Source organism: Arvicanthis niloticus, chromosome 10 (assembly GCF_011762505.2).
Source record: "Arvicanthis niloticus isolate mArvNil1 chromosome 10, mArvNil1.pat.X, whole genome shotgun sequence".
NCBI lineage: Eukaryota > Metazoa > Chordata > Mammalia > Rodentia > Muridae > Arvicanthis > Arvicanthis niloticus.
The window spans coordinates 61,382,143-61,408,635 of NC_047667.1; the positions used below are offsets into that span (position 1 = coordinate 61,382,143).

A 26,493-nucleotide genomic window follows, 5' to 3' on the forward strand; every position below is an offset into this window, starting at 1 on the left:
CCCAGCTGCACTGAAACTCCTAGCACCACATTATAATGCCTGGCTGTATACACTGCCAAATTATGCGAGCAGAACTAACCTTTTAAGTCATCTCTCTGCAGCATATCCAGGCCACGTTCCACCACCGTGTCACTTCAGAGTGTTGGGGGAAAAGTGAGACGATATGATGTGATACCACATGTATTATTATTATCTCGTTTTTAAGTTATCTCAGGGTAAGAATGTATATAGGTCAGTGATAGAGCAGTGCCCTGCAACACACAAAGTCACACCTCCCATCCTCAGCACTAAAACAAGCAATTATGCAACGGGCTTTGGTTATGACTCAGTTGGCATTCATGAACTTCTGGGCTACCCATCGTCAGCACCACAGAGAATCCAGGCATCGCAGCCCATGCACGTAACCCTAGCACTCTGATGGTGGAGGCAGGAGGATCAGAAGTTCCTCACCCATGCAGCAATTATCAGGCCAGCCTGGGATATGTCAGACTCTGTCTCCAAAACAAAAAATACCGTACTGTAATTGCAACGACACAGGCACAATAGCCATAACTTAAAAAAATAATATGCCTCTTAGTCATCTCTAAAAGTGCCTGCAGACTTTGTATTTTAAATGAGACTCTAATATAAGTTAACGGAAGCACTCTCTCTATTAGTGCCCTTGAAACAGGGCCTGTGTTACAGAACCTAGAAAAAATAAAGCTGTCACTAGTAATAAATTATCTTTACATATGCATATGGGCTCTGGGAATCAAACCCAGGTCCTCAGTAAAAGCCGCACATGCTCTTAACCGCTGAGCTAGCTGTCCCTCTGGCCCCTTGCTCAGCCTTTTTAATTTTTTTTTTTAATTTTATGTACAGATGTGCATTCACAGCTCTCTCTCTCATTCATTCTTGTGAACATTTGTTTAACCAAATCTCTGATTAGAAACTCTGATCAAGTTCTGGGACTGGAGCTAGCAGGAGGCTGGTTTCCTCCGCTAGTGGCAGCGGATCCTAAACCTATCTTCTCACAGGCCCTGCCTCTGAGACACTGAAGAAAGCAGTCACTCTGCCTCTTTTATGATAAAGATTTCCTCCAGAGCTCTGTTACTTCAAGCTGGTACAGTCTCACTTGACTCCAGGAGGTTTGGGTCTGTCCCTCGAAGTCTCAGGGACTCTGTGGCTCATTTCCATGCTGGCCAGTTTGCCGAGTATAATCTTTGCCCTGGCACTGGGATTTCTCAGGGAGTGAGGTGATCGGACATTTTGCCTGCAGTTCAATGGACTTTTCCCCAGCACCTGACACTGTAATCAGTATTATCTGTGGACTGATGAGGCTGGAGGCAGATCCTTTGATTACAAGATAAACTCAAACAAAGGAACCAGTACCTTTGTTGACAAGGGGAGAGTTCTCCTCAGCATTCCTTGATTAGAAAACAAGTCTTTTTTTAAAAAATGTATTATCATTGGTTTCTTTGAGGCAAAATTTCACTCCTAGCCTCATTTTGAACTTGCAAAAAAATAAAAAAAAAATAAAAAAATCTCCCTGCCCCAAATCATAGCCTCCCGAGAAGTTCATAGGCACATTATTTCCAGAATATTTTTGGTTTGGTTGGTTTTTGTTTTTAAGATAAAGGTTTGCTGAGTAGGTATGAACTCGCAGTGATATCTCTGTCCCCACTTGACCATGCCTGACTAGTCATACCAAATTAGACCTTCTTAGAGAAAGCTTCCGCACACATTAACTGCTTTAGTGTAAAACTTTATGCTCTGTGGCTTGAAGATGCTTGCTTTTAGATAATGAAACAATCCTCTTGCTTCCACAAAGCCCAGCTTAGCTGTAGATAAGTAGAGTTGGAGCAGATGGGAGTGTCCACTGGAAGGAAAGAGAAAGAATTGGTGAGAGTAAGGTTGTCAGTGGCTCCTGCTGGTCTGGGCGACTGTGCTGATAAATGAAAAGATTTGGGTTAACGTGAGTCTTGAGACCCATAAGAAAGCAAACATACTCCGTTAAAAGTCAAAGTCCAGGACTGAGGGTGTGGCTCAGTGGTGGAGTCCTTGCCGCCTAAATGTGAGTGAGGTCTCGAGTTTTATCCTGAGCACAGTCACAGTCAGTCAATAGGTCAATCAATCTGTCACTCAATCGATCGACCAATCAATCAATGGGAAACAGACTCATTTTAAGGCCCAGGGCAGGGTTGTTCTTTCTTGGTGAAACCTAGATCTGGAAAAGTTTTCTGATTAATTACTTAATAAACTTAAATAGCTTCTTAGGACTTAAAGGTTATTTAGTCACTGTCTTGTGAACTCAATTTATCCATTTTCAATCATTATGATGGGATACCAAAAGTTCTGGTCACTGGTGTGTACTCAAACATTCTAGAAATTTCACCTCAAGGCAAAATTTTGGTGAGGGATTCTGGCGAAAAATTTGGAGCTTACATCCAGGCACATTTGTTTGCTTGGTACCGGAGATTAATTCTGGGCCCTTGGATACTCATGATCTTCCATGGAGTCCACCCTCCATCTCTAAGATTGTTATCAGTAGATAAAATATTGAAGCTTGGATTTAGTCATGATAAAAAGCATAAGTTTGGAACCTGAGCCACTTTAATTGTACAAAGTGATAGTGTCAACTGTGTTCATGTGGCTGAGTAGCAGATCGTTTGAGTTTCAGCTGTGACCCTGGCACTCTCCCCAACATAATTCCCTTTGTCTTCCTGCCACCAGCCCTGGGCAACTGCACTCACAGAACCATAACATAGCCAATAGCCAGGAGGACCATGCAGTATTATTCTTTTGGTGCTAGGGATGGAATGCAGGGCCTTGCAGATGGTAGGCAAGTGTTCTACCCTTGATTAAATCCTAAGCCATGGTTTTTATCTTTTTCTGTGGCTGTCACATTCTAAAATCTTCAAGGTCCATCCATGGCGTGTGGTTGTGTGTTCCAGACGTCTTTTTGAAAACTAAATAACAATCTATTGTGTATATGAGGCTTTAAAAAAAATGCACTCACCTCCTGATGGTCATTTAAGATGTATCCACTTTCTGGCTACTTAAGTAATGAGTATGCAGTTGGATATGCAAATATCTATGTAAGATGCTGTGTTCTGGTCTGAAGGCTGAGTCAAGAGGACCCAAATGTTTGATGCCTACCTGGCTGCATAGCTCCTCCAAGGTCAGCCTGGGCAAGTTGCACAGATCCTGTGCAACGAAGGAAGATGTAGATTAGTCATACATAGCACACCTGCCTGACATCTGTAAGACTCTGACCCCCAGGGCTCCCCCCCCATGCATTTTTAATTTGTTTGAATATATACCGAGGACTGGAATGGCTAACCTAGCTGTAAGTATCTTTTGAGGAGTATCTCTACTGTTTTCCACACCACTGGGCTCCCTCCCTCCCACATATCCTCTCGAGTTCTTGTTATTTCTTGTTTTATCTTGTTTTTGTTTTATTGGCTTTCCTAATGATTTTGATGCAATTGTTTAAATATTTTTTAGGAATTTCCCACGTGCCCAAATTTAAAATTGTTTTGTTGTTGTTGTCGTCTTTTACTTCTTTGGATTTACTCACAGGTAATCACATAAATAGCCAGTCTACATGGTTTTGCTCAGTTTTCTAAGTTGTAATAGTAATACTATAATGAAACAAGTTACAGGTGATTATGAGCTTCGTACATGGTTGCCAGGAACTTAACTCAGGTCAGATTCTGCAAGACTCGAATGTGCTCTCAACTGGTGTAGTGGGTCCACTGTTCATACAGAATATATTAGTTTTTTTGTTTTTGTTTTGTTTTTTTTACCATGAGTGAATGTTGTTTTTAATGCTTCTCATAACCTTACTTCTTTATCATCCCAAGACAGTAGTGATACCATCACTAAACACTTGTCTAGTTCCAGAAACTGGACTGTTGGTCGGAAGCAAGTGGATCTCAGAAAAACCAGAGCCCACAGTCCTGGCTCTGACTTGTACATTTTAAAGTTCTTTAAAGCATTGGGTAATTTTAGACTGTATTTTTCTTGAGAGATTGTAGTCAGTGAGCAATTTTTTTCCCCATTAAGTTGTTAAAATAAAAATGAAAGTCTGGAATTAAGAATAGTACAAAAGCCATGATTAGATAATACAAAGGTTTAGAAAAGAGACGGTCAGGCTTATGGCTTAAGACTACCCACTGCTTTATCATTCATTCCCAGAAATCCCTCAAATTTAAAGCTGAGAGCTCAGCCTGGCCCTGTCGACACTGGGCCTTCTCTCTGCCACCCCTTACTTCCACACCTGGCTTGGCTAGACCCAGTCTGACCATAAAGTATATGTTCATGTGTGCTCACTCATATTCACACACACACACACACACACACACACACACACACACACACACACACTCACACACACCCTTTAATTTCCAAGGGAGAGGCTGGTTTCACTTTTAGTTTGCTTGGTATTTTAGACAAGGACTTACACTAGCCCATTCTGCCCTGAAATGTGGAATAATCTCTCTGCATTGGCATCTCCAGTACTGGGATTGCAGGGCTGAGGCTTCAGACCAGCTCTCTTCAGGTGTTTTGTTGATTGGTTGGTATTTATTGATGTATTTATTAGCGCATGGGTGCGTGTGTGCGTGTGCGTGTGCATCTATCTATCTGTGTGTGTCTTTGCATATGTGTCTGTCTGTTTTGAGTGGATGTATGTGTGTCTGATGTGTGTATCTGTGTGGGTGTGTATGTCTACGTGTATATGTGTCCTCTGTATGTATGTGTGTTTGCCTCTATGTATGTGCATAAGCCACAGTACACATACAGAGAGGTCAGTAGACAACTTTTGGGAGTTGTTTCTCCACCACATGAGAGTTTCTGGGGATGAAGCTTCGCTCATCCGGCTCAGCAACAGTAACTCTCCAACAGAGCTTCTGGATGCCCCTCTCCTCAGGTTTTGACGTAGAATGCCAGTCTACTTATACACACTTCACAACCACAGCAGCAGGCAGCTTGAAACTGGTGGCTTGTCTCTCTTGTTTGCTAATAATAAATATTACTCAGAAGGAGGAGAACATTCAATTCTCATTACAACAGAAAAATTACATTCTGTGGCATCAAATCGGGTCTGAGGATTGGCTTATCTAGGTACTTTGTGGAAGAACATTCTAATGTCCCGCTATCAGTTCATCCCTGAGGAATACCCCTAATACTAGGCTGACCTTGAACTCAGTGTATGGCTGAAGGATGACCGCTGAGCTTCTGATCCTTTGGCCTTTACCTCCCAACCTTGGGACTATAGGCATATCCCAGAAGATCTTCCTTATACAGTGCTGGGATGTAGCTCAGGGCCACGTAAGCACCTTCCAACTGAGCTACACCTTTGGCCCCTGGTTTAGCTCTTAGAACTTAAATTCTGAACATTCCTTCCCGGTGAATCTGAACATACCCCACATTGTGTTCTGATGAGCACTCTAGGTGCCTGCCCTAGTCCCTTCGTGTCCATTTGCGGAAGGCCAGATGAGAGTCCATGCCCATATGCATTTGTGTAGGCAAGATGACCACATCTGGTATTTTTACCACTTCTGTTACTGAACTTGGATTGTGCTGATTGCCTCGATCCTCCTGTGTCCACCTCTGTACACTGGGATCACAGGAAGGTGCCTCTGTACCTGCATACCAGGGATGTGGATTTAGTTCCTCATGCTTGTACAGTAAGCTCTTTATCATTGGCCTGTTGACCTAGACCATCTTTTCTTTTAAAAATGTATGTTTTAGAAGCTGGATACGCATACTTGCTTACAGCTCACAGAAAGATAAAAGATGAGGTTGGATATGAAACCTAGAAAATTTAGATTATGGTCAGCTCAGATATGATGTTTCCTGTGCCCATTGATGCTTCTATAAGGATTTCTGTGAGTTTATCCTTACTCATATAGAAACTTAAAAACTGAGGTAAAAGGGCTAGCAGTAGATCACTGGGAGAGTACTTGCCTAGCAAATGTAAGGCCCTGGGTTTAGTGTAGCTAAGGCTAGCCTCAAACTCAAGATCCTCCTGCCTCAGTCTCCACCTGTATTTGCAGCAAACACATTTTTGTTAGACATTGATCATGTCTTTTTAAATGTATTTTAGAGCATGCCTGGTGACCACAGAGTCTACTTTTTCCCTTCATGAACAATAGCATTATTCTGGGATCTTCAAATTGCTTTGTGTACAACCCGACACCCGTTGCTTTGGTGACTTGCTCTGTTTGGTTTCTGTGGAATTAAACTGGCCACAGACCACGGTGGCATGGAGACTAGATGAAGGATTTCTTCCTGAGGTGTTGAGAGATTCCTCTCCCTAAAAGCAACTCTATCCTACCCCACAGCTGCCCTGGTCCCATAAGGCTGACAACAGCAAAAGACAATGCCAAGATCCACCCTCACCCTCTCATTCCCAGGCTCCCATGTCAGGCTTCAAAATGTCCTTTCTGTCCAACAACTGTAGCGACAACAAGGGCTACACAAAGAAACTGCTCAGCGAGCAGAGTGGGTACGATGCATTTCCAAGTTGAATGACAGTCAGTAATGACTTTTAAAAGATTAGAGTTAAGCAGTACTGCCTTGTACTTAAGAGTGCAGGCTTTGGAGCAAATCTTTCTGGGTTCAAAACCTGCCTCGGGCACTTGTGAGCTTCGTGATTCCAGTTGTATAACCTAGTCTCCAGGCTTAGCTGTCTGATCAGCACAGAGGATGTTCCTGTGTGCACACAGTATCCAAGGCTAACTGGAACCATTAGTGTTTGTGGCTACAGCCCTTTGTATTGGCACCTGAATATTCAGGGGTACCTTTAGAATCACTGGGGCAGATGTCAAGATACCTTACAAGGGGATAAATAAGTGGATAGCCTTCCCTCTGTGGATTATGAAGTCACAGGGCTCAAATAACTGGCGTGTAACATCTCTTTGTAGAGAACTTGTAAGCAACATACTGAGAATGTAACATTAGTATGTATTTTATCGTTTACCCTTTGTGTTCTCTTTTCTAAATGTTATACCCACATGTATATTTTAAACATTTTATATATATATATATATACCCACATGTACATTTTAAATATACATGTATGTTTATATTTATATAAATATATATAAACATACATATATGTATATATGTTTATATATATACACATATATGTTTATATATATAAACATATATATGTTTATAAATATATATATATATAATATATATAAATATATATAATATATACATATTATATATATGTTTACACACACACACACATATATATATACACATATATATATGTGTATGTGTGTATATATATATATGCATATATATATACATACACACACATACACACACACACACACACACACATTATAGGCTAAGGTCCACATGAGGGAGAACACATGGTTTCTTTTCTTTCTAAACATAAACTTTCTCTCTTTCCCCCTCTCTCTCTTTTCTTGCTGTCTAATTTTTTGATAAATAATTGAGTCCTAAACTCTAAAATGGATCAGCCAGGGATAGAATCCCTTAAAAAGCCAGTTGGGTAGCTACTGTGGTTTTTCTCCCGGAAGCCTAACTACTTAGGAGGAAGAGGCAAGAGGTTTACTTGAGCTCAAGGCCAACCTGAGCAACATATTAAGATGCTGTCTTGAAAATACTAATAAATAGCAAGTGTGCTTTATGGTCTGTTGGCGTCACTGTACACAGCCCTAGGATGTCTCTGTCCTAAAGGAATACATGGCCGGGATGGAGAGGCAGTTGGTTCACAGAAACAGAATCAAGCTGGGTAAGAGCCAGGGAAGAGCTCCCTGAAAAGGGGTGTCTGACGAGCCCTTGGGCTTCTGGGAGCCCTGGCAGACAGCTGTGAAGGAACATGAGCAGAAGACTGGAAGGAAAGAACATTTCTGTCTTGTTAATAAGCCTACTGTTCATATGAGGAAACAGTGTAAGAACATAAGAACAGAAGACCAAGTCATGGCTTAGACAGTCTAGGAAGTGAATCTCAGACACTGGAGCCACACCTTCTTGTGAACACTCCTGTCCCCTCACAGGAGACCAGAAGGTGACTTTCACTGAACATACTTGGTCTTTCAAAACCTTCACACCTTATCCAGCCTAAATCAATTTCTGCTGACACCCCAATGTTCACCACCTTGTCACACACCTTTGTATGGGGTCTGGTGGCTCTAGGAAGTAGCAACCCTGCCTGAGTTATACTGGCCCGTGAATCGAACCCAGGGCCTCCTGCCTACCAGGTTAGCACCTTTCGAACTATGCTACACCCCCAACCCTCTCTCTGGATCAGCAAACCACTTGCTTGTGGTTCTTTTTAGCCTCTCGTCTTTAAGGTATAGTTCATATATTTCATTCCTATTTGAGAATTAAGTCTCTGCTTCATGTTCAAAATTCAGCAATGTGTACTACCAGGCCAATATGGCTCTTATATTTTCAGTTAGGATCAGAGGTCAGATCCTGACAACAGATGGGGAAAGACAGCTGGGTGTGGCTGCCTGCACCTGTGACCATAGCAAAGAAGAAGAGGGTCCAGAGAAGGAAGAGAACAGGGACACAGAAGAGAGTCCCTGGGGCTTGCTAGCCAGCCAAGGTGAAAAGAGACAATGAGACTCAGGTCCACTGACAGAGTCTGCCTCAAGGAAATACTGTGGAGAGTGATGAAGGGTACAACAATGCTGTCCTCTGTGCGTTCCCACATGTGTGTGTGCACACACACAAATGTTCCCCCAAAATTCCATGTGCAATGAAATGCAAATGTGCTGTAGATGTTTGGCTTTGTTAATAAAATTGAGACAAGTCAGGGGAACAGACAGTGGCTTTGGAATTGGTTTTATCTTGGTGACAAGAGGATGCTTGACAAAGAGGTCTCACTTAGGAGTTCTAGGCGCAAGGGTATATGGGTACCCTGTGGGAGTGGTGCAGACCAGGGTAAAGATTTGATAGATATTTTTATTTTGAGATGCTAGGCTAATTTTCATCCCTCAGCCCTTTCTCTGCCAAAGTGTGAAAGTGCATGAAATGACTGAAAGGAACCCACAAATAATCTGCTGGCACTCTAGGTTGGAGTTCCTTGCACACCCCATTATTCCGCCCGCCAGAAAGCTGCAAGATTCTGTTAAGCAGTAAGTGAGGAAATTATATTGCCTGCAAACTAATTGTACAAAAGACTCTGAAATAAGTAACCAGAGAGCAAGACTTTGTGCAAAGCTGCCAGGAGATGTTAGAAATTGCTCCATCACTCCCGGCAGCCAGGCCGTAGGACCCCAAGCTTCCGTGTGAATCCCACTCCAGAGGCAGCGGAGTGTATTGCCCCAGCTATTGACAAAACCGTAGAAAGTCCAGCCGTGTCATTAGTAGCTGCCCAACTCGGTCCCCAATGCCATCTAACAAATGTGTCCCAGAAAATCATGAGCTATAATCCATGAAAACGCTTTGTCTCCAATAAGAATGCATGCTGGGAACAGGACCTTCTGCTGTCTCCTGGCTGACTTTACCCAGGATAATGTTCCAGATACCCAGATACATCAGAGGTTTTAAAAATCAGCTTATTTATTTATTTATTTATTTATTTATTTATTTATTTATTTATGTCTAGTTTCTACTTTTAGAGACTTGGAGGAAAACAAGTGACCCATAGAGAGGGAGTGCTCCAGTGAGAGGAAAGTCTTTGAACCATTACCAAAGTGTCTGCTACATTGTTATCCGGGTACTTGGGGGTGGCACATTTTTTTTTTAATGTAAAATGCCTCCTTTTAATTGACTCCTAAAAGCAACAGGGAAGGTATTTGAAGGGTAAAATCACAGTAGCCTGTAACACTGATCAAAGATGTTGACAGCTGGGGTGACCACAGACAACAACAGCGAGCTGAGGAACTCCATGGGAGGCCTTGGAAATGAGGTTCCCCTCCAGCTGGCAACATATTTAGAGCCTGGCTGACTTGTTTTTCCAAGCATAAGCCAGAGTTACTTAGTGAGATCAAGGTTAGCATCTTCCTGTGTTAAGACTTCCTTAAGACAGAATGTTCAAGAGGATCCCCAATTCATTGTAAACAACTTCTATCCCCTTAAATTGAATATATACACATATGTGTGTATGTGTGTGTGTATGTGCACATGTGCACGTGTATGTTTGTGTGTGTATTATAAAGGACACAAATATATGTATATATGTATATATATATACACATTATGAAGGACACACACACACACATATATATATGTGTGTGTGTATATATATATTATGAATGGCATATATATGTATATATGTATGTATACATATTATGAAGGATATAAAAATGTGGAACTGTTTTGTGAAAAAAAGATTTTTTAAATAAACGTTTATTCTATTCCAGCCTGACCTCGAATCTTCCATTCCCCTGCCTCTACCTCCAAGGTTCTAGGTTTCAAGCCTGTGCCACTTACTCCTATTTTTTAAGTGCTGTTGGAGTAGAACCCAGGATTCCTGCATACTCAGTAAGCATTCTCACACCTGAGCTTCGCTCTCAGCCCCATTGTGAGGAGGTTGCTATAAAGAAATCTTTACATTTCCTGTGGCATTGGGAAGAATCCCTTACACCAGTGTCTTTACTGACTCATTCTTCATAGCATAGTTCAGACATTTTTGCCTATGTGAAGATGTCACTGACATTCTTAAATATAATCTCTGCGAGCATGCATGCACAGGTGAATGAGTACCTGTGTGTATGTGTGTGTGCGTGTGTGCGTGTGTGCGTGTGTGTGTGCGTGTGTGCATGTGTACATGTTCCCATGGAGAACAGGGGTCAACCTTGGGTATCAATCCTCAACCACAGTCGACTTTTTTCTTCTTCTGAGACAAGTTAACTCGCTGACCTGTGGTTTGCCAACTAGGCCAGACAGGCTGGCCAGTGAGTTCTGGAGCTCTGCCTGTCTCTACCTCCTCAGTTCTGAGGTTACAAGCACAGGCCATGCTCACACCTTGCCTCCCTCTCCTTCTGAATCACCACAGCCGTTGGTTGGAGATGTTTATACTTCCAAAGAGTTGGCTCCTGTCCTCCACCGTCTTCCTGTCTAGTAGGAATCATGCATATGCAAAGGACTATCAAAAATGTGACCTGTCTGTATTAGATGACAGTACTTCAAAGATAGGCATCCCAGAAGTCATTTCCTCCTAGAATGGTCTGAGAAGTTTTCATAAATGATTGGAATGGAATTGGAGTTGAACACTGAGTCTTGGAAATAATTTTAAGAAGAAAAGAGGGGCAGAAATAGATCATTCTCAGAGGGGAGTCTTGAAGGACATGTAGCAAAAAAAAAATATGAATAAGTGAAATTGGCTGGATCTGAAAGTTCATGTGAGGTAATAATTGTGATATTGCCGGAAAAGTAGATGAGAGTTATATTGGAAAAGGACCTTGCGGTATTTGGATAGCTTCCATTTAATTCAGAAGGGCAGCAGTAATGTAAAGAGTGCACACACACACACACACACACACACACACACACACACACACCGCACACACACACACACGTGTGGTGCTGGGGGCCAAACATAAGGCCTTAAACATGCTGGGAAAGTGTTTTTATTTTATTTATTCTATTATTTATTACACGGTCCAAATGGGCCTGGAACTCCGGGCAGCCCTCTTTTCTCATCTTCCCAAGTGTTGGGATTTATGTGAACACGAAGCTAAGCTCCTTTATTTTAAATTAGGGTAGAGAGGTGATCAAGGCAGCCCTAGGAGAAGACAGTGCAAATGGCAGCATCCATCCTGAATTAAGGCAAGAAGGCTGCCGCCAGTGATCAGGATAGGACCTGTGCAGGTCCATGTGTGAGCTTGCTCCTGCCCGACAAAATCCCTTGCCATAAAGGATGAGAACATAATCTCCAAAGGTGGATGAAGACACAGCCAATCTCATTTTCGTGTGCCGTGTGCCATGTAGCAGAAGTTGATACCACTGAGCTGCAGGCATGAGACAGATGCTCATGGCTTCGTGGGAACCAGAATTATCATATCATGGTAATTTTAGAGACTGGGGATGATGCCTGACAAGTATTTGTTCCCAGTGTTTGTAATTGTTGTTCAGTCATTCCTCAACAGGAGATGTTCGCGTTCCCTTTGAAAAAAATATGGAGAAAATCGTAGAGAACATGAAGCGCTGGGAACCGAACACTAGATCACCAGCATTCAGTTAGCTACTCAGGAGGCTGGGGCAGGGGTGCAAATTTCAGGCCAGTCTGGGGGACTTAGGGGAACTGTTTCAAAATGAAGTTCAAAATGTAAAAACGGGATTGGGGACACATCTCAGTGCTGGGCTGGTATACTTTTGAGAGACCACAGGTTCTTTGGGCAAAAGCCATACCAAAAGCAAGAGCCGAAAGGAACAAAACTGTTGCAACGTTCTTTTGATCCAGATTAGATTTCTGGGGACATTTGAAAGAAACCGTTCAGATTCTCAAGCTCTTTACTTCTAGCTGCGACCAAGCCAGTATTCACGTATTCACTTACCTTACCATTGCCCAACGCTTTATGATGATGATGATGATGATGATGATGATGATGATGATGATGATGATGATGTGTCCCACCATGGAAGTCAGGGATAAACCCTGACTTCTAGGACTATATAACATCTACTGCTGAGCTATCCTGCCAGTCTTTTTTCTGAGTAATATTTTTTTCTTAAAAAAAAAAATGTTTATTAACTAATACGAGGAGAGTGAAAGCCAGCACTCCTGTGTGGAGATTAGTGGACAATGATGTGGAATCAGTTCTCTCCTCTGTCTTCATATGGCTTCCGGGGACTGAGCTCTCACGGGCTCACATGGTCAGCCGTATGCAGCTGCGCTCTCCTGGATGAACTATCTCGCCAGCAGCTGAGTGATATTTCTGAAGAAGGTGATGGCGAATGTTCCTGTTAATGCAGTTAATATCACTTCTATTATCTAACGTCATTTTAAAAGTAGTTGCTTTGAATTAGAATGCTAATTTAGCCAGTCAATTTACCTCAAGTTCTATTGCTCAAGACTTTTTTTTTTTTTTTTAAGTCATGCATACTTAACCAATTTTCTGTAGTTCCAAGTGGCTAGGTATCGCTTCCTGGTGAATTAGCAGTTGGCGAGTAGTGGAGTCTCTGAACAACCCTGCAAAGCACTAATGTGATATTTAATGAGGACACATCAGTCCACAGAAAGGTAGTCAATATAAATCAGTGTTTACAAAGTGTGATTAACTCTGAAATATTTCATCAATGCTGTGGTCCCAGGCAGCCTTCTATGCTAATTACTTGGATCTGCGCATGTTTCTGGGGGACTCGATGGACCCTGAGTAGAGCAAGCATGGAACAGCAAAATTGCAATTATGCCCGGACCGTCTCCTATGACAATTTATGCGTTCAGTGCGATGACCTCCCCCTTCCCAAGAGGGCAATAAGCAGGATGCATTTTCATTAGGTTACTAATGCACTTAATCACGAGGGAAAAGGGTTAGGAAGTAGCCGGAGACCTTCGAGCACTCTGCAGCAGGGCTGATAGCGGAGACAGCCTTTATTTTTCAAGGCAGCTTCTTTACAAGCTGTGGCTGCCAAGAGCACACTGCATGCACTTCATTGTCTCAGAGAAACACTGAAAGTTTAGATCTTCTGTTTACACGTTGTTTTTATTTCAGGTTGTTATATATGGCCGAAAACAACACAGTCTACTGTTAAAACTATAACCTTGACTAGTTTGCTGGTATCACAATTCCATGGTGCTTGGAATTAATTATGCAAATACTGTCACAAGCATGATGAAGATGGGAATGGCAATGGAGGCCATTATTCCCTTTATCCTCACCCCCAGCATCACCAGGAAGCATCCTGGTGGGTAGCTCTGCCGGACCTGCCTATCAGGAAGGGCTGTGACATTGCTGCTCTGCATGCCAGAGGCTTACAGCAATACCCTACATCACACTTTGGACCACTGAGCTCTGTGAAATGTGTGCAGCCAGAAGGACAAGCAGATTGTCCCTAAACCATGAGTCACCATAGACTTGGACTGACAACCGGGATCCAGATGTGACGTTTTCTTTTTCTTTCTTTTTTTTTTTTTTAAGGTTTATTTATTTATTTTATTTTATGTGTACCCATGTATGCTTCGTTGGCTGTACACACCAGCAGAGTCTAGAAGAGAGCACAGGATCCTCAGAAGTGGGGTTATAGGAAGTTGTGAACAGCCCCATGTGGGTGCTGGCAATCAAGCCTGAGTCATCAGCCAGAGCAGTGAATGCTCTCAACCACTGATCCATCTCTCCAGTCTCTGGTGTTTTTGAGCAGTCTACTTTGGAATCTCTTCTAGAAAGCTGTACTTTGTGTGGGCCAACTTTGCATGGTGGTTGGCTGATGCTCCATTCCTATGTATAGTAACAGTCTTCCACAATATTCTGATATAAAGGAAATCTTGGAGTAGAATATGGTGATAAGAGGCTCATATCATTCTTTTTCTTTTTGTTTGTTTGTTTGTTTGTTTTTCAAAACAGAATCTCACTGTGTAGCCCTGGCTTCCCTAGAGCTTACAATGTAGGCCAAGCTTCTTTAGACTTGTAATAATCCTCCTGCCTCGGCCTCTCTGAACGTGCTAAATTATGTCTAGCTGCTTCCTTAGAGGTTTCTTCTGTGGCTATAGTAGTGTATCCAGTTTCCTGACACTTGTCACGAGTCTGGTGACATGTCTTTGGGGTCACATGACTTTGGGATTGGAGATACCTGAGTACCTTTTTTGGGGGGATACCTCTATCTCTCCTGACCCACCAGTCTGATGGTCTCTTGCCCTCAATCTCTGTGCTGCAGGGAACATAGAGTACAGCTGCCCGGCCACGAATGAATGTGAGATCACAAAGCGCAGACGCAAATCCTGCCAGGCCTGCCGCTTCATGAAGTGTCTCAAAGTGGGCATGCTGAAAGAAGGTAAGCGGGCGGCTCAGAACCTCGTGCTCTGGGTTTGGTGGGCTGCACAGGGGTGGGAGTGGGTGGCATCCAAAAAGGGCTCAAGACCATTTCCATGGAAACCAGGAAAAGGTGGAGCAGTAGGTACCTTGACTACTCTTAAGACCAGAGTTTCTAATACCTCATGGCTAGCAGCTTGACACCAACCAGAAGGTAGGACCCTGTGATGTAATTCAAATTTCCCACTGTGGGGCTGGGCCTGGTCCTTTGGTCTTCACAGATACAGAGAGAAGAAGGTGCAGACAAAGCAAGAGGCTACCTACAATGCACCCCTTCTCATTTGTTTTTCTTTTAAAAACTAATTTTGGTTTTAAGGACATCTTTATTATTTTCCAAATTCACTTTTATTAATTATTTCCCTGATCGAATACCACTCCTGCCTCTCCCCTGTAATGGCCTCGCAAGCTTTCATTTGGGGAAAACACCCCCCACACAGAAGATAAAGCCAGTGAATGAGCGTTCTGTGTCAAGCACGCTGGTTCTGCTTCCACACTTGATGATTCCCTCCGGGAGAGGTAAACCCGTTGGCTGCAGAGGACATTCTGTCCCACCCGTGTCGGAGCTCCTGGCCTAGTATGCTTCAGCTTACTTAGACAAAGTCATAATTGAGTTGTGAGACAGTAAAATTCTTCCTTTTCTTTTGAGAAACCCACCTTTATAGAGGGTTCTTGTTAAATCTCTGTACAAGCATATTTTGCAGGTAAACATGGACTTATCTATTTGTATCTAGAAAGCTCATCAGAGTTTAAAGCAAATCTGATGTTCCATAAAACACCAAGAGGAATGTGTGGTTGCGGAGAGAAGTTTGAAACCAAATGTAGGTGAATTATTTATAGAAATACATAGATGCGGCTACATCAGCGCTATCTATTGTCACTACAGATTTCCATTCCGTTATCCTTTTGTTTCACATTTTAAATTCACATATACGCAAAGGATACGTTATGACGAGCCTCACTAACTGCATCGTTACTGGATTTGTATAATTCTGCCTGCTCGGTACCTGTCACAGAACCTTCTCTGTGGCTGCTATCACAGGAGAATAAGTGGGCAGATTGAATACAGGGACATGGAATTTCTGCCCTATTCCTCTGGCCTTTATGTGTCTCCTGAAAAGCTAAAGCCTGCTCAGGTCCTCCATCTGATCTTCAGCTTGGCACTTCCCATGGAAACCAGATGTCAACAAGCAAACTTGCAACTTTAAAGTGTTGCAGGAAGGTAGCTAATATAGGATGTCCAGCAGAAAAATAAAGAAAAGAGATGTGTAGTAATATGATTATATATATCATCTATGATATATGAATATGAAGGGGGGATGGAGAGAGACCCCATGAGGAGGAGGACTGCCATAGGCAGTCCTGTAAAGGTGAGTTATATGCAGAGAGACAAGGAAGGGGTCATGGAGACTGAAGTCAGACTGATACTGGGAATGAAAGTGACAAGCAGGCTTTTTATTTTAGGGCCTTTGGTCCCATTAGGAGATTCATAGGTAACCATTATTTGGTTTCCAATCCATCTTCTAAATTGACATGTAGCTCCTCCCACACACCAGGCACTGTTCCAGGCTCCTGTGCCACACAAGTTTCTTGGTTGCTGGTAAACATGTATATAAAATCGAGCAAAGGATAATTTTTGACAAAGCTGAACACATGGCTAAAAAGCAAACCCACTTAACTGAAGTACAGGCCGGTTTCCTTTAGAGCGTTGCCACTGTCCCACATGGAAAGGACTCGGGGTGCCAGTGTTTCGTTTTTCCATGATAATCCCACTCAGTACGGAGCAGTGGTTCTGCTCCAGTGCTCCAGTGCTGTGATCCTTCGTTACAATTCCTCATGGTGTGGTGACCTCAAGCATAAAATTATTTCCGTTGCTACTTCATAACTGTAATTTTACTACTGTTGTGAATCATAATGTAAATATTTGTGTTTTTTGATGGTCTCAGATGACCCCTGTGAAAGGGTCACTGGTCCCACCCAGGAGAGTCACATCCCGAAGGGTGAGAACCACTGCTTTACCTGATGATGACGATGATGATGATGATGATGATGATGATGATGATATACTATATTAAGGTTATTGGCTTTGCTTAGCCAATGCTTTAAGCTCTCTGGCGGAGTAGCATACAGAAATTAATTCACAGTGTAGAACAACTCCCCTCCCCATGCTGCAGAAAAATCTCATAAAAATGTAATTGAGTATGTTGTAAGTGACAGACAGTTAGGTTTGGGCCTTTATATTATCTTCATATTCCCACTTACTCTGATTGCGGAGAGTTAAACTAAACTTGTGCTCAAAACAGAAAGAGTAGCAAAAGGTTGCAAGCCCCTGAAAATGGAAGAATCAACACATTTTAAAAGCAATCCATTTGCTTAAATATAATGAAAAGTCTGGTATCAGCGGGAGCCTCGCTCAGGCACGTATACCTCAGATTCAGTTTTGTTTTCAAACAGTGCAGTGCACAGAGACACGCCTCCATTTCTTGGGAGATGCGAGTTTTTGATTAGTTTGATTTCAATACTGTAATTTACCCATCTGATTGCCATTTCAACTTTAAAGATGAACAGGGACCCCTCTTTTTTCTTAGATCGTGTCTCTCATAGTTTCTAGGAGAGGATCTGAGGAGAGGCGAGCGGAAGACAGATGTGTGAACTTCATTTAATTAAACATCATTGCGAGTGGTAAACCGGGCCAAGCTTATCTGTGGTTCGCACCTCTCGGCACTTGTTATCAAGCCTTTAGAGCATGTGTTTTCAAGGGAAGAGCTGCTGTTACCGCCATGCTCAGATAATAATTTATTTCCCCTTTACTTCCTTACGAACACTTGGTTGGCAAAATATCATTCCTCTGTGCCCGCTTTCCTCCTCTCTGAAAGCAGGGATGGGAGATGGGATGGGCGTGAGGCAATATGGAATATTGTTTTCTTTTCTTTTATGCTTAAAGAATACAGTGAAATATTGCATTGCAACCTGCATATAAATGTACAATTATACTTGGGCATCTCCATGGCTCAAGGCTCGCTCCCTTAAGCCTGGAGAGGGTGATACTGTCTTAAACGTATCTTTATGGATGTGCAGGGATTTGAGTTCCGTGCAGTATGTCAGAGATCAGGGTGTAGTAAATCTATTCAAATGTAAACCTGTTCAATTCAATTACCAATCCGTAATAAAATTTGCTACTACAACCCCCGTGTTGACCGCAGCAGTCCATACAGGCGGACGGCACAGCAGGTCTGGAAATTGACAGGCGAAATCTAGTTAAACAAAAAACAACATTAGTTCTCGAATCTGAGATGAAATCAGATTTCAACAGCCTCGATGAAAACCTTCCTTCCTTAACAGGTATCTTTTATTCAGTTCGCCAAATACACTATAAAGCACAGCCTGAGGGGAATGAAGGAGCTTTCCATTTAAAAAAAAAAAAAAAAAAAAAAAAAAAAAAAAAAAGATGCTTATAGAAAGATAAATGAGGGCTTGACTGTTTTAAAAAATGATAATTATTAGTCATACTGTTTGGCATTTCTATTAATTGAGGGGTATCTCTGCAAGAAGATAGCTGAGTGTAGGTGAAAAGGAACAGAAGGCTTTGTGGGTAAACTAACTCACAGGAGTAAAGTGCCTGGACCTTCTCTCTCCCCATAAGCCAGCACCAGAAACACATCTCAGTGAACTAGCTGGATGCTTGAGATTAGAGTTTTAAAAAAAGATTTCTTTCTGTTTGTCATCACATGTCTTGGTGCAGCATCTGCACTTGAGGACAAATGCCCTGAAAGAACAGAGGAGGGCATAAGGTGCCCTGGAGCCGAGGTTTTAGGTGGTCACTAGTTGTCCAATATGGGTGTTGGTTACCTGAATGAAGGTGGTTCAGAAGAATGGCCAGGCCTCTTAACAGCTGATCTGTCTCTCCAGCACCCAAATTAGAGCTCTTGTGTCAAATAATTGTTCCCAGCTGAGAAATCTGGGCTGACGACTGAGTCAGTCAGTTAGATGCTTACCATGGAAGAATGGGGACTGGAGTTTGTTTCCTCAGTACCCACAAAATAACCAGAAGCAGTAGAGGGCTCTAATCTCTACTGTGACAAGAAGATTGTTAGGACTTGCTGGCTATCCAGACTTGTCAGTAGTTTAATTTTCCAGATTGAATGAGAGACCCTGCCATATATATGTATATGAGTGTGTATACATGTGTATATATATGTATATATGCATATATACACATATACATACATATTTTTCACATATGTCTATATAATTCAGTAAGACATTTGCCATTCATTGACCTTTAGCATCTACACATGTGAGCATCCAGTGTTTGTGTTCTCTCAGTTGCATGTGCATATATACATGGATTGACACACATACACACATGTAAACACACATACTTATAAATATGTGCACATATATAGGAATATGTGCACACCCTCACACGGGAGCATGTACACATGAACAGGACTATGCTCATTCACACCATAAATAGTTATCAGCTGAAAAAAACAAAAAACAAAGGGTTCTATTCAACACTTGTGTGCTGGAAAGGAAAAACATCAAACAATAACACAACTCAGAGATGTGATGTTGAGCAATGATACTGTGTGCACCATGCAGCACACTAACAAGACACTGTCTCTTGTTGGTCTCCTGTTGGTAAGTATCCTGTTGGACCAGCATTCCTTTTAGAGTAGTCTCTCATACTGAATGTCAGAGGAACATATCTGTTACCATTTTTCAGAGCACCCCCTCTCCTCTTCCCCCCCTCTGTTTTTCTCTTTCTCAAGCTCCCACTTTGAAATAGTTTATTTGTGAAAAACAAAAATAAAACAAAGCAAAACAACAACAACAACAAACCTCACCCCCAGACCCAGTCAAAGTGGACCTGTGAATCTGGTCGAGATGTATTTTTATTTAGCGCCATCTCCTTGGTCACGTAAATGCTATTTCAGGGCACATTTAGTCGGTTTCTCTTTGTTGAGCACAAAAAAGAGCCACTCCAAGCATGCCATACTGATTGTGAAAATGTGTAGAATCCACTGGACAGGAAGGGAGATTTGCTGTTATTGCCATAAAGTACTTCACACTGACAACTCATGAGGTTTTTGTTTGCTTTTGTGTGTGTTGTGGACACAAAAGACGATACTAAGGGATCTCTATGTACAGCTTAGCTCCTGCTGCTTCCTAGACTCCATCCTTAGCACCACAGTGAAGAAGGGACCAGATACTTCCTGCCCACCATGTGACCCAGAGTAACGAGCAGAGCAGACCCCCAGTCATCTTCTGCTGCCAGAGACCATAAAGTTCAGACGTTGGGGTCAGAGGGACCTAAATTCAAGGCCTTGGGTTAGAATAGACTCGTGGATTTGTTTTCCGGATGTAGTTGAGTTATAAAATTTTCCTAAGGCTTGTTGATCTTGCCTGTTAAGATTCTTATGATGAGCAAGAGTTTCAGAGCACAGTGAACACAGTCTGGCTGTGATAATAAGCAAGAGATGACAGGAACTGGAATCTGGACACTGTGTGGATATGTATGTATGCATGTGCATGTGTATGTGTGTATATATAACCATCAAGACCTGTTTCAAGATCTAGCTTCATCTACAATGGGTCCTATCTGATGGTGTCAATGGCTTTCACAGTGCTTTTCTGATATTTTCATAAATGAATATCTTTAAGTGAAATGTTGTTCAAACCTTCGTGACAACCTTAGTCTTTATTTGTGCTCATTACAGACCCAGAGGAACCAAACTTCGATATTTTTTATATCCCTACCATTTTTTTTCTTCTGTCTGTGTGGTGTATGGATGTGTTTGTTACCTGTGTTGGTGTGCATGGGTGCACATGCTGCTGGCGCATATGGAGGCCCACGGGTGACATCTGGAATCATCCTCAGTTATTCTTCTGAGTCATCTACATGAAGCCAGGGTCTCTCCCCTAAACCCTGAATTACAGTTAGGCCACAGCATTTGGGTGAGTTTCTGGGAATTTGACATCTAGTCCTCATTCAAGCAAGGCAAGGATTTAAGCATCAAAACATCTCCCATGACCCACACCCCCCCAAAAGGACAAGAGACTTCTACTCAACCAGATACTTTTCTCAACAACATTACACAAGAATAGTGCTTCTCACAGTGGGCTCAGCTTTTAGCATGGAGAAAGGAGGAGAGAAAAGGTGGCTTAGTGGGAGAAAGCCACAGGATAGAAACTAGTTTTGACAAATATCAACACATGGCCAAGCTTTTTCCTGATGCCCAATGAGACCTTGTGCTTTCAGTTTTACTTCTGATGTTTCCACTGCCTGCTCAGCGATGAGGAAGACCACGAGCTTCTGAGACTGCAGAGTCACATGTACCTGGGAGCAGGTGGTCTTTCATGCTGCACCCCTTCTCCTTTGGAATCACGCAGGTCTTGTTTTAGAATGACATTATGCCCGCAGAAGCATCATTCTAGCATATGGCATGCAGATACCATGCTAACAAGGGCAGAGAGAATGATGATGGTAATGATGATGATGGTGGTGATGATGATGATGACAATGATGAAGATGATGAGGTTGGAAGTGCAATAGGGCCATGGTGTAATAGCTACAGATGATGACTAGTCCATTAATGTCACCAAATCTGAAAAATCTTTAAACGCTTGGGGGAGGGGCAGATAGAAGCTTCTTGGTTGGGGAGATGTCTCAGTTTGGTGTTTGCCTCGCAAGTGTGATGACCTGAGTTCAGTCCCCAACACCCACATAAAATAACCAAAGACAGGAAGATCTCTGGGATTTAGGTATCTACCTAGTCCAGCCTTATTGGTAAGCTGTAGGTCACTGAGAATTCTGTTTCAAGATAAGGTGGATGGCATTCTCAGCAAACTGAGCTTGTCCTCTGGCCTCCACATGCCTGTACACATATGTACATGCATTTCCACACACGTGTGTATGTATACACATATGCCCTCACACACACAGGCACACACCCATACATAGAGCAATGGCTATGTTGTTTTTACTGTGTTTAAGTGAACTGAGAATTGGAGAACATTGGGGCAGTTCATAGGTTTCTGAATACTCAGGACTGAAGCACTGACTGTACATTAGCTGGGTATTTCCTCACAGTGCTAGCCAGGGCTTGTTAGTGTAGTGAGGAGCATGCAGTCAGTATGGCTTTCTTTCTACAGGCATCTGAAATCTCAGCACAGGTCTGTGTTTGTTGCCAGTCAGAAATTATTTGAAGTTTTTACTTTTAAGATAAAAATCCTGACAATGGCAGGAGGAGAGCTGAGCTCTGAGATTGGAGAAAGTCATTGATCAGGACAAATATTCCATACCTTGTTTGTGTTTCAGTTAGAGGTTAATAGTTAACCTTGACCTCTGTAATCTGTTCCTACTATGACGGTAATCAATGTTATTCATGTGTATTTCATCTACCTTTACAAATCTGAAAGAATACAAAAAATTTTTGGTAGGCAATATTGCTGATATAGATTTAGGGATTTCCATGTTCCCAACAGAATGAAAACAGGCAGCTGTCCCACACAGAAAGGACTCAGGGTGTCAGCCAATGTTTCTTTTTTCTTTTTCTTTTTTTTTTTTTTTTCCCATGAGAATCCCACTCAGTACGGAGCAGTGGTTCTCAGCCTCTTAATGCTGTGATGCTTCGATACAGTTCCTCATGGTGTGGCAACCCCAAGTATAAAATTAGTTTTGTTGCTACTTCATGACAGTAATTTCGTTACTGTTGTGAATCATACTGTAAATATCTGTGTTTTCTGATGGTCCTAGGTGACCACTGTGGAAGAATCATTTGACCCCCCAAAAGGGTCACAATCCACATGTTGAGAACCACTGGTAGAGAGTAACAGGGCACCAGATGTCAGATTCTTATTAAGTAGATAAGGAAATCAAGGTTCAGAGAATTCCAGTGAATTCAGTTCAGGTAAAGAGGAATCAGAACCATGTCAGGTGTGCATGTCCCGGGCCCATCTTTATATCAGGATTAAACTTTCTACAACAGTGATCATGGCCTCTTTGTGCTCCACACATAGGCCAGTTGGCCAAATCCTGTCAGCAGTAGCCCAAAAACATTTTCACTTATGGGGAAGAGTTCTAGAGCCCATAAAAACCAATCACATGGGTCTAGGAAGGCAGTTGGAGCCTCAAGTATATACACAAGCGATATTCATTAGGAGGGAATTTTGATTTACAGTTCTAATCTGTGAACACTACTTGGAAGTGAATAAGACAGCTGAAGAGATAGATAATTATGGAGACTAATCCAGGAAGGGCCTTAACGACCTGCCTTCTGCCTCTCCTCCTGTTCCTCTTCTTCATTTCCTCCTCTTCTTCCTTTTTTCTCCTCTATCCCTTCTCCGATCCTCCTCTTCCTCTTTCCCATTTGCCCTTCCTCTTCTGTTCTTCCTTTTCCCTCTCCATCTTCTCCCTAATTCCTCTTCCTCCTTCTTGTTCCCCACCTCTTTTAACTGTCTTTATTTGACACATAATGGGAGTTGAAACCTAGTACCACGTTCACTTTAAACAAGAACACAATCACTCAGCTCTGTCCCCAGACCGGGAGCATGATGTCTGGATGCTGAGTTTGAAATGGAGGGACTTTGGATCACAATGGCAAGTTTGAGGATGCCATGTCTTAACGGGGCCGTGTCCTCTATATACAGGTTAAGCTCTGTGGCCTGATGGATCTTAAATGCATCAGAGTTCATGATCCATGTGCAGTAGTCTTCAACCTTTATCCGGACTTAGGGATTTATAGGAGCAGGTTAATATTCAGGAAATCTTTGAGCAGATGAGATTGTAGCACCAGGGAGGAGAGAACCACTGTTGCGGTGTTGAGGTCTCTTGAGTGATCACCAACCACCTCAGGGTGCAGCCTCCTAGGATTATCTCATGGGGTGGCCTCCTAGTTTCAATTCTGGGAGAAAGCAGCATCTACACAGATATGCAGGACAGAGCCCAGATTAGGGATTTATTCACGGCCAGTGATCCTCTTGTTCTATTCAGTTGCCCAGCACCCCTGGGATATAAAGGAAAATCATCCTGGGACAGTTTCTGCAGTAGCTCTACCTCTCTCCTGATCCATTTGTGGCCAGGGAGCCTGGGGCATCAGGTAGGTTTACCTTATCAGTGGGCGGGGCACAGAGCAGCTATTTCTCTAACTAGCCTTCACTTCCACATTTCCCATTGCAATAAAATGACCATTTAGAGGGTGTAGCATCTTCCAGGTGGGTTCCCTTCTTAGAAAATATAAAGCTAACCGGGTCGTTTGGTAACAAGTGGGTTTGTTTTTACCTCCTGAATGAGTCTGCTTAGTAATTTATCCTAACAAAATCGCTCATTAAATAAATAAATAAATAAAATCTCCCAAGAAGACATTGCCAAGGTGATTCTTCCCCCCCCACCCCCCTTAAGTCTAATATCATTATGCTGCCAAATCTAAAACAGAAATTATTGCTAGGGAAGTTTGGGTTCCTACTGCCTTCAAAAAGCAGAACAAAGGAGAGGAGAAGGCTTTAATGGTATTCACAGGAAATATTTCTGTGCTGGGTGACAGTTAATAGAACTGCATTGACCTCCCTGGTGTTTCTTACAGTCACAGTTGTAATCCCGTCCCAAGCAGTCCCCTCATTAACGCAGAACATTAGACACAACTCCCAAGTTATAATACAGGCAGTGGCGAAGAGCACCTTGTCTGTGAGCTTTGTCTTGACACTCCAGCCGTTCGGGGAGGTAGCGAAGGTGCCACACAAACTTATCCCATGTACAGACTTTGTGTTACTAAATCATGCCCTCTTTTCTTTCCCTTTTTCTTTTCTTTTTTTTTTCTATTTTCTTTATTTATTTGTCATTGTTGTTGCTGCTTTGTGACTGTAATAATCTCTCTTAGAATACATAGCCAAGATGTTGAAGGCAAGACGAGAAGCCTGGTCGTGAGTATTTAATGTCTTAGACTATGTGCTGGATTCTTATTTTTGGCTGATCCCTACAGTGGCCACCTCCACTCCTGTGGTCGGTGCTTCCCCTTGTTCAGTGGAAGTGAAGCTTAGAGAAATCATGAATCTTGCCAAATTTCTTCCTCTGTCCAGGGTGCTTGAGTCTACAGAAGGTATGCTGGCCCCATCTCCCACTATGTTAGCTACTATAGGTTTTCCGTTATGAACTGTGGAGATATTAGGTGTAAATTTGGCTCACAATACATTTTTTTTGTTGTCATTATTCTTGTCTTAGGGAGGGGGATCTTAGATGGTATCCCAAGCCAGTGTGGAACTCACTGGCTAGTCCAGGCTAGACTTGAATTTACTCTTTAGCTCAGGGAATCTTTCTGAATATACCCCCAAACGTGTGCATGTGAGGCATGAGCTTCCGGCCTCTCTACTTATAACCCTACAGAGGCTGTTGGTTGTGAGAAGTTCGTTTCTTAAAACATTTAAATATTCACTTTTTGGTGTTATTGTTGAATTTGAACTAACTTGGGGACTTTGGGTTCTGTTGGTTTTGTTCCTGTGGTTTCTGTTGTTTGCTTGCTTTCTTGCTTGTTTGAGACAGGGTCTCACTATGTCGCCCTGGCTGGCCTGGAACTCTCTATATAGACCAGGCTAGCCTCGAACTCAAAGAGATCTGCCCTGCCCCAGCCTCCTGAATGCTGGGATTAAGAGCATGTACCATCACGTCCAGCTACTTTGTCTTCTTAATGTCCAGAAATGGGTGAATTCTCCTGGAAGGCAGTCAGTGTACTTGAATTAGGAGAGATATTTTAACCGAAAGAGTCCCAAAGTTATGTGAGAATTAGACATGAATATTTTTTAGGTAGACTTCCCATTCTGGAGTTTTTGAGATTTCCACATAAATTTTAGAATAATATTTTGTTGTATTTATTCATTTTTTTCTGCTCTGGAAATGAAACGCACCCACGGCCTCTCACACTCAGAAGAACTTGGCTATAGGTCTGTATCCTGGTCAGTGTAGGAATAACAGAATAGCTCTAAGGCATATGAAGCAAGCCAGGGATCTTCAAGTTGCTTTTCCACAAATCTCTTTTCCCTAGTCCATGTCTGAGTCAGTCAGTCTGTGACATTTTGTCTCATTACAAATTTGAGCAGAGAGGAAATTTTTACCTTGTAGCAAAGTCTCATTTTTGGGGAACAGTTTCTAGAACTTGAACTTGAGAGACGTATTCGATCCAAATGAATCTTTGTAGAGAAGAATATGTGTGTGTGCCCTCTCCCTTGGCAGTTTAAAGATCTGGCCATGATATGCAGCTTGGATATTTAAATCTTACCTATTTCATAAAGGAGAAATATTTAAATACTTGTATTTTAGAAATTTGTCTGTGACTATATATAACATTTTACATGAGAAAATGTAGTCTGTGTACCTGTAGGCCGCAGAGGCAATTATATATTTAGATAAACTTCTTTTTTAAAAATCAATTAACTTGAAGTGGGGTGGCATGCATGCAAGACTAAGACTGCTTCTGAGAACACTTCCTGTGTCACAGGAAGCCAAACAAGATGGAATCCCAGGCCTCCTCACCCCTGTCCCTTTCTATTAATCACA

The 26,493-nt window shown here is 42.3% G+C and overlaps 1 protein-coding gene across 7 annotated transcripts in view; it reads left to right on the forward strand.

Annotated features, from left to right (window-relative positions):
* The window catches only part of Esrrg (estrogen related receptor gamma), a 613,235-nt gene that overhangs the window by 446,256 nt on the left and 140,486 nt on the right, over positions 1-26,493 (forward strand). For all 7 annotated transcript variants that reach the window (XM_076941590.1, XM_076941589.1, XM_034513261.2 and 4 more), the window contains one exon: positions 14,791-14,907. In XM_076941590.1, the coding sequence (XP_076797705.1) occupies positions 14,791-14,907 (117 nt within the window). The remainder of the gene's footprint in view (positions 1-14,790; positions 14,908-26,493) is intronic.